At 41.6% G+C, this 10,267-nt stretch overlaps 2 protein-coding genes across 2 annotated transcripts; both read left to right on the forward strand.

Annotated features, from left to right (window-relative positions):
- Positions 1-2,121: 2,121 nt before the first annotated feature.
- On the forward strand, positions 2,122-3,513 carry LOC126863564 (uncharacterized). The gene has a single exon (XM_050613830.1). It carries the CDS (start codon positions 2,122-2,124, stop codon positions 3,511-3,513), a length of 1,392 nt encoding a protein of 463 aa, XP_050469787.1.
- A 21-nt stretch (positions 3,514-3,534) lies between these two features.
- LOC126863565 (uncharacterized) lies at positions 3,535-6,855 on the forward strand. Its single transcript, XM_050613831.1, has 2 exons — positions 3,535-3,802; positions 4,772-6,855. The coding sequence occupies exons 1-2, from the start codon at positions 3,535-3,537 to the stop codon at positions 6,853-6,855; spliced, it is 2,352 nt and encodes a 783-aa protein (XP_050469788.1).
- Positions 6,856-10,267: the final 3,412 nt, after the last annotated feature.

Raw genomic sequence — 10,267 nt, forward strand, 5'->3', positions numbered from 1 at the left:
AACGTTATACCGTATTACGTTATATGGCATTACGTTATAACGTATTACGATATATGGTATAACGTTATAACGTATTACGTTATATGGTATAACGAAATGACGTTTTACGTGATATGATATAACGCTATAGCGTATTACATTATATGGTACAACGTTATAGCGTATTTCGTTATATGGTATAACGTTATAACGTATTACGTTACATGGCATAATGTTATAACGTATCACGTGATATGGTATAACGTTATAACGTATTACGATATATGGCATAACGGTATAACGTATTACGTTATATGGTATAACGAAATGACGTTTTACGTTACATGGTATAACGTAATAACGTATTACGTTATATGGTAAAACGTTATAACGTATTACGTTATATGGTATAAGGTTATAACGTATTACGATATATGGCATAACGGTATAACGTATTACGTGATATGGTATAACGTTATAACGTATTACGTTATATGGTATAACGTCATATGGTATGACGCTATAACGTATTACGATATATGGTATAACGAAATGACGTTTTACGTTACATGGTATAACGTTATAACGTATTACGTTATATGGTATAACGTTATAACGTATTACGTTATATGGTATATCGTTATAAAGTATTACGATATATGGCATAACGATATAACGTATTACGTTATATGGTATAACGAAATGACGTTTTACGTTATATGGTGTAACGTTATAACGGATTACGTTATATGGTATAACGTTATAACGTATTACGTTATATGGTATATCGTTATAACGTATTACGATATATGGCATAACGATATAACGTATTACGTTATATGGTATAACGAAATGACGTTTTACGTTATATGGTGTAACGTTATAGCGGATTACGTTATATGGTTTAACGTTATAACGTATTACGACATATGGTATAACGATATGACGTTTTACGTTATATGGTATAACGTTATATCGTATTACGTTTTATGGTATAACGCTATAACGTATTACGATATATGGTATAACGAAATGACGTTTTACGTTATATGATATAACGTTATAACGGATTACGTTATATGGTATAACTTTATATCGTATTACGTTATATGGTAAAACGTTATAACGTATTACGTTATATGGTATCAGGTTATAACGTATTACGATATATGGCATAACGTTATGACGTATTACGTGATATGGTATAACGTTATAACGTATTACGTTATAAGGTATAACGTCATATGGTATAACGTTATGACGTATTACGTTATATGGTATAACGCTATAACGTATTACGTAACATGGCTGTTACGCCATGCGGCTTGCCATAGATTATATTCTTAACTGTCGGTCGCGGCACTATAATGTCGCAGACGGATCGTCGCGGCTGCCCGGCAAAACAAATATTGTAGTGGCAAGCGCATGGTTCATTAAGCAGGGCGACCTCCAGAAACGTCGATTCGTGGCCGTTATTTTATCTGGCGTAAAAGAATGTGGCGTGATCCGAAGGTAATGGGGGTCGCCTTCCAGAAAAAATCAGAACATTTCGAGAAGCCAAACAGTCAACACACATCTTATATCGCGCATTACGTAGTCACATTTTCTTTTTGTTGTTCCATTTATATCTTTCTAGTTAATAAGTTGTTGCAATAAACATTAATTTAGTTGTGTTAATTTTGTGAAATTTCATTAAACTACCCTTATTATCATAATCGAAATAAGGGAATCGATCAGTTCGTGGCGTCGATTGTTTAATCGTAACGAGAACGTACAACTCTCGTTGACGTGATATCTCGCGATCGCGTCTCTCCGCGAATGATCGAAACATTTTGGTCCTTCGAGCCGGATCACGTGCCAGTGAAGAGTGCACTTACCAGTGACCACACAGTGCCACGTGACTTTATCAAAACCAGCAGCGGAAGCAGGAGCATCCACTACAGCGAAACCAGTGACGTCAGGCGCGTCATCTTCGAAGAAGCACATCCCATTGGCAAGGGAACGCAACCACGCAGCCTTCCGTCGCAGCTGGACAATCATCAACGCAACGAATTTCACAACTTAACATACACGCGACCTCACGCCGCACGACAGTAAGGTAAGCTCGTTCCTTATTTCGACTATCTCCTATCCTCGGCAACGATGACGAGCGAAGACCAACTCATCTCCCTGCGTCGAAGACGAGGCTACTGTAGCGGCCGATTCACATATTTATCGAATCGACTGGACGAGTACGAGCAATCTGAGAGTCAGCAAAATTCCTTATTAAAGAATTACGAGAAACAACTGACCGAAGTTGCGAGTCAATTCGAAGCGATTCAACTCGAATTAGAAGTATTGGACGAGGGGGAACAAGCGCGCGGCTTCGAAATAAGGGATCAGTACGTCGCGGTAGACACAAGGCTACAAAATCTTCTGAGGAACGCGCAAACAGCTTCGCCGTCGACATCCATAAACCCTCCAACCTGTGCATCATCCGCAAGTTCAAATCCGATATCCATTAAATTACCAGATCTTCGGCTCCCTACCTTTGACGGAAGCTTAGAAAAATGGAACACGTTTTATGATACTTTTTCCTCCACTATCGATAAAAATCCTAGTCTCACTGACATACAGAAATTCCATTACCTGCAGTCCGCCCTGCAAGGAGAAGCAGCCGATTGTTTAAACGCGTTACCCCTTAGTAATGTAAACTACAGTCAGGCTATAGCCGTTCTCAAGGAAAGTTTCGAATGTCCACGATACACAGCTTTCAGTCACTGCATGGCAATAATTGATTATCCAAGGATAACCAAGGAGTCTCCAACGGAATTAAGGCGCTTAGTCCACACATTTAAACAACATATATATGCATTGAACAAATTAGGAGAGTCCTACCCCGATACGAGTGCTATGCTCAACAGCCTCATCCTCTCGAAAATACCACTAAGTATCCAAAAGCAATGGGAAATGACGCTGCCCAATAACGAGGTACCTCCGTACATTCATTTATTAAACTTCCTAGAGAGATTAGCACGAAGCTCTAGACCGATCACCACGGTCAGACAAACAAGAGAATCACCGGAACAAACTACTCCGGTCCGTCAACGCGCATCACGAGGGCATGCACTTACGGCGACACAGGTTACTCCAACATGCCCCACCTGTCAAGGACCACACCCCATTTGGAGATGTGACACCTTCAAAACCAAATCCCTTCGCGAACGCATTCGGGAGGTCAAAAGAGCATCACTATGCCTCAACTGTCTCGGGAAAGGGCACACAACGAAGCATTGTTTCGCAGGATCATGTCGCATATGCGGAGAACGACATCATACAATGCTGCATAGGACAAAACGCCATTCAGGGTCTCGTTCCAGCACGTCCAGCCCGAAATCTTCCCCATCCAATAGCCGATCCACAACACCTTCCTTGCCACCTCACGTATCACCCACTCGCCGCAAAAGGCACACAACAGACCACAGATCGGAAACACCACGAACAGCCGCGTCTCCAAGTCCACCGCCCAGTGACAGACGAACACACAACCAATGACGCCGACGATCGACTCCGTTGATGACCGAACATATCAGACCAATAGCATCCGAATTACTGTCCAATGATCTAGTCATCACAGCGCAGATTAATATTTTGAATGATAAACAGCAACCAATCCGTTGTCGAGCGTTGCTCGACACCGGATCCAGTATGAACTTCATTACCGAGGAATTAGCAAAATCGTTAAAGATAAGACAAAACAAATGTTCGGTCCCGATCGGAGCTCTAGACACCTTGACAACGACCTCTAAGCGACACATCACGGCCACGATCACTTCCACTGACGGTACATACACGCGGACATTAACGTTCCTTATCATTCCAACCATATCAACCTTAATTCCCAGCGAACCCATCGATCGTTCGACACTTGAGATACCAAAAAATCTCAAATTGGCCGATCCACGATTTCATCTACCAGCTCCGATAGATGTACTACTAAGCTCAGGTTCAACACTCGCGTCGATGTGTGTGGGACAAGTCAACCTCACGCAGCCAGACGAGCCTGGACTGCGTCTGCAAAAGACGCGATTCGGATGGGTAATCGGGGGGAGTCCAACTTCCCAAACCGCTACAAACATATTTCACACATCCACGACGACTTTACAAGCAGACCTCGCGCGGTTTTGGGAAATCGATGAAGGACCCTCAATTAAACATATCTCAGAGGCAGATCGACGATGCGAAGAACACTTCCAAGCCCACACCCGACGCACCAGCGAAGGACGATACATCGTCGCTCTACCTTTCAACGATCAGCTTCAGTCACTCGGATCCTCTAAAACGCTGGCGAGTAAACGACTCGCCTCACTCAATCGCCGATTCCAGCACGACAAACGCTTCGAATCAGAATATCGAACGGTAATACAGGAATACCTGGCGTTGGGACACATGACGAAGGTCAATGACAACCACTCCGACGACAACGGATACTATTTACCCCATCATGGCGTGACCAAAGCATCGAGTCAAACCACCAAACTCCGTGTAGTTTTCGACGGATCGGCACCAAGCACTACCGGAACCTCCTTAAACGATACACTTCACACAGGACCCAAGTTACAGGAAGATTTATTTTATATATTAATTAGATTCCGCGCTCATCAATACGTACTCACCGGCGACATCGAGAAAATGTATCGGCAATTCCTCGTACGACCAGAGGATCGGAAATATCAAAGGATATTATGGCGCAGCGCGAGTGGAGAAACAGAAACATATGAGCTTAACACTGTAACGTTCGGTTTATCCGCAGCCCCGTATCTAGCTATTCGGTGCCTCAAGCAACTGGCAGAGGACGAAGGACATCGATTTCCACGTGCAGCACAGGTACTGCAGCGGGATTTCTACGTCGACGACGCTCTCACCGGAGCTGAAACGAAGGACGAAGCCCTCACGCTCAGAACAGAACTCACCAATTTACTTCAACTGGCCGGCTTAAACATACGAAAATGGGCGTCAAACGATAAGGACTTATTACACGGACTTTCCTTAGAAGAAACAAATCACCAACATTTTTTGGGCGACTCGCAAACCTTGAAGACGCTGGGAGTGTTTTGGAATTCATCCGACGACTCTATTCTTTACTCGGTCGAAGTCAAACCCACGCCCTCTCGAGTCACGAAACGAATCATCAGCTCGGAGATTGCAAAAATTTACGATCCGCTCGGTCTGCTCGCACCGGTGATTGTTCGGGCCAAGATGCTACTTCAACGAATATGGTCGTCGAAAATCGATTGGGATGAATCACTTCCGATCGAGTTACATACAGAGTGGGAAAGGTACTATGCCCAATTACCCTTATTAAACAACGTCAGGTTCCCACGCAAGGCAATAATCGAGTCCGCAATGGAAATTGAACTGCATGGTTTCTGCGATGCCAGCGAAAAGGCTTACGGAGCCTGTGTTTATCTTCGAACCCTTAACACCAACGGCCGTGTTTGGACCCAGCTTTTAACCGCAAAATCGAAAGTCGCCCCACTCAAGTGCCAGACCATTCCTCGGCTCGAGCTGAGCGGAGCACTCCTTCTTACGTCCCTGATGTCGACAGTACAACAAGCCCTATCACACAAAATTACTCGAACTATCTATTGGACCGATTCCACTATCGTCCTCCATTGGCTCAATACATCACCTCACACCCTTAAAACATTCGTCGCTAACAGAGTCTCCGAAATTCAAACAAAAACCAGCATCCGCGATTGGCGCCACGTTCCTACCGACGACAACCCCGCGGACTTAATATCACGCGGCCAAACACCCGAAGAGTTTCTGCGCCCAACCATCTGGCAGCACGGTCCTGCATGGCTCTACCAGTCGGAAGGCTATTGGCCGACATGGGCGCTAACACCGCAAATTGAAGTACCGGAGCAGAAGGGGGTGATTTGTCTGTCCGCAAACCCCGCCGATTACAGTTTGTTGCAAAGACATTCATCCTGGCCCAAGTTGATACGAATCATAGCTCGTTGCCTCCGTTGGAAACAGAAAAGGAACCGAGCGGCACCCCTAACCGTTACTGAATTACGCATAACGCACAATAAACTGATAAAATTGTTGCAAAACATCCATTTCTCCGAGGAAATTCGTACACTCCAAAAAGATCGGAACGCGGCGATAAAGGGTAAGCTCACGCGACTCAATCCGTTCATAGACAAGGAAGGAATATTGCGAGTCGGGGGTCGACTCAGTCATTCGTCGATGACCTTCGCCCAGAAACATCCCATAGTATTACCTAAGTCATCCGTTACAACACGCATCATAGACCACGAGCACAAGATCCACATGCATTCCGGAACGCAGGCTACGTTATACGCAGTAAGACAAAGATACTGGCCCGTTGACGGTCGAAGTCAAGTATGGCGGGCGATCAAAGGTTGCGTCCGCTGCTGCCGCGCTCAACCACCGCCGGTAGAATACGTGATGGGTAATCTGCCGGAGGCGCGAGTAACGGAATCTCGCCCATTTACAAACGTCGGCGTCGATTACTGCGGGCCGTTCCACATCAAGGAAAAACGAGATCGTAACCGTCGTCAGATAAAAGTATACGTAGCCATTTTCGTATGCCTAGCAATTAAAGCGGTACACATCGAGCTCGTTGACGATCTCACTAGCGAAGCCTTCATCGCCGCTCTTCGCAGATTTATCGCTCGACGAGAGTATTGCTCCACCATCCATTCTGATAACGGCACCAACTTCAGAGGAGCAAGCAACGAATTACGAGAGCTTCACGATTTATTACAATCGGACGATCACAAGGAAAAAGTAACCGCATTTTTAGCCGACAAACAAATCGAATGGCGCTTCATTCCCCCTCATTCGCCGCATTTCGGTGGGCTATAGGAAGCAGCGGTGAAGTCATTTAAACGCCACCTCAGGCGTGTAGCCGGCAACGAGTTACTCACCTCTGAACAATTGAATACTCTTATCATAGAAATAGAAGCAGTCCTCAATTCCCGCCCGCTAACTCCTATCTCCACCGATCCAAATGATCTCCTAGTCCTCACTCCCGGACATTTTCTCATTGGCGATTCACTAATGTGCTTACGTGATCGAGATTTCAGAGACATTCCATCGAACCGACTCTCCAGATGGCAGCATATCCAACAGCTTAAACAGCATTTTTGGAACCGCTGGCATAAGGAGTATTTGAACGAGCTAACCAACCGCAATAAGTGGAGCAAGGGTGGACACGGCATCCAAAAAGGCACAATCGTCATCCTCAGAGAGGACAACGTTCCCTCCATGCATTGGCCTCTGGGCCGAGTTATCAAGGTTCATCCAGGCGCCGATGGTGTCATCCGGACAGCTACAGTTCAGACGGCAAAGAGCGTTTTGGATCGGGCCGTCAAAAGGCTTGTCCCACTGCCAATTCAACCCGATCTCGAGAAACCCGAACAACTAGCCACCGAGACGAACTAAGATGGGAACTTCAATCACATCTCGCTAATTTGATCGGTACCCTCTCAACGGGGGGAGGATGTTACGCCATGCGGCTTGCCATAGATTATATTCTTAACTGTCGGTCGCGGCACTATAATGTCGCAGACGGATCGTCGCGGCTGCCCGGCAAAACAAACATTGTAGTGGCAAGCGCATGGTTCATTAAGCAGGGCGACCTCCAGAAACGTCGATTCGTGGCCGTTATTTTATCTGGCGTAAAAGAATGTGGCGTGATCCGAAGGTAGTGGCGGTCGCCTTCCAGAAAAAATCAGAACATTTCGAGAAGCCAAACAGTCAACACACATCTTATATCGCGCATTACGTAGTCACATTTTCTTTTTGTTGTTCCATTTATATCTTTCCAGTTAATAAGTTGTTGCAATAAACATTAATTTAGTTGTGTTAATTTTGTGAAATTTCATTAAACTACCCTTATTATCATAATCGAAATAAGGGAATCGATCAGTTCGTGGCGTCGATTGTTTAATCGTAACGAGAACTTACAACTCTCGTTGACGTGATATCTCGCGATCGCGTCTCTCCGCGAATGACCGAAACAATGGCATAATGTTATAACGTATTACGTGATATGGTATAACGTTATAACATATTACGTTATATGGTATAACGTCATATGGTATGACGCTATAACGTATTACGATATATGGTATAACGAAATGAAGTTTTACGTTATATGGTATCACGTTATAACGTATTACGTTATATGGTATATCGTTATAACGTATTACGATATATGGCATAACGATATAACGTATTACGTTATATGGTATAACGAAATGACGTTTTACGTTATATGGTGTAACGTTATAACGGATTACGTTATATGGTTTAACGTTATAACGTATTACGATATATGGTATAACGATATGACGTTTTACGTTATATGGTATAACGTTATAGCGTATTACGTTATATGGTATAACGTTATAACGTATTACGATATAAGGGATTAACGAAATGACGTTTTACGTTATATGATATAACGTTATAACGGATTACGTTATATGGTATAACTTTATAACGTATTACGTTATATGGTAAAACGTTATAACGTATTACGTTATATGGTATCAGGTTATAACGTATTACGATATATGGCATAACGGTATAACGTATTACGATATATGGCATAACGATATAACGTATTACGTTATATGGTATAACGAAATGACGTTTTACGTTATATGGTATAACGTTATAGCGTATTACGTTATATGGTATAACGTTATAACGTATTACGATATATGGTATAACGTTATAACGTATTACGATATATGGCATAACGGTATAACGTATTACGTTATATTATATAACGTCATAGGGTATAACGTTATAACGTATTACGATATATGGTATAACGTTATAACGTATTACGTTATATGGTATAACGTTATAACGTATTACGATATATGGCATAACGGTATAACGTATTACGTTATATGGTATAACGAAATGACGTTTTACGTTATATGGTATAACGTAATAACGTATTACGTTATATGGCAAAACGTTATACCGTATTACGTTATATGGCATTACGTTATAACGTATTACGATATATGGTATAACGTTATAACGTATTACGTTATATGGTATAACGAAATGACGTTTTACGTGATATGTTATAACGCTATAGCGTATTACATTATATGGTACAACGTTATAACGTATTTCGTTATATGGTATAACGTTATAACGTATTACGTTACATGGCATAATGTTATAACGTATTACGTGATATAGTATAACGTTATAACGTATTACGTTATATGGTATAACGTCATATGGTATAACGCTATGACGTATTACGTTACATGGTATAACTTTGTATGCCATAACGTTGTGACGTATAACGTCATATGGTATAACGCTATGAAGTATTACGTTACATGGTAGAACGTTATAACGGATTACGTTATATGGTATAACGCTATATAGTATTATGTTATATAGTATAACGTTTTAACGGATTACCTTATATGGTATAACGTTATATAGTATTACGCTATATTGTGTAACGTTATAACGGATTACGTTATATGGTATAACGAAATGACGTTTTACGTTATATGGTACAACGTAATAACGTAACGTTATATGGTATAGCGAAATGACGTTTTACGTTATATGGTATAACGTTATAACGTATTACGTTATATGGTATAACGTTATAACGTATTACGTTATATGGTATAACGTTATAACGTATTACGATATATGGTATAACGAAATGACGTTTTACGTTATATGATATAACGTTATAACGGATTACGTTATATGGTATAACTTTATAACGTATTACGTTATATGGTAAAACGTTATAACGTATTACGTTATACGGTATAAGGTTATAACATATTACGATATATGGCATAACGGTATAACGTATTACGTTATATTATATAACGTCATAGGGTATGACGTTATGACGTATTACGTGATATGGTATAACGTCATAACGTATTACGTTATAAGGTATAACGACATATGGTATAACGTTATGACGTATTACGTTATATGGTATAACGTTATAACGTATTACGTTACATGGCATAATGTTATAACGTATTACGTGATATGGTATAACGATATAACGAATTACGTTATAAGGTATAACGTCATATGGTATAACGTTATGACGTATTACGTTATATGGTATAACGTTATAACGCATTACGTTACATGGCATAATGTTATAACGTATTACGTTATATGGTATAACGTTATAACGTATTACGATATATGGCATAACGATATAACGTATTACGTTATATGGAATAAAGAAGTGACG

The sequence above is a fragment of the Bombus huntii genome, chromosome 3 (genome assembly GCF_024542735.1).
Source record: "Bombus huntii isolate Logan2020A chromosome 3, iyBomHunt1.1, whole genome shotgun sequence".
Taxonomy (NCBI): domain Eukaryota; kingdom Metazoa; phylum Arthropoda; class Insecta; order Hymenoptera; family Apidae; genus Bombus; species Bombus huntii.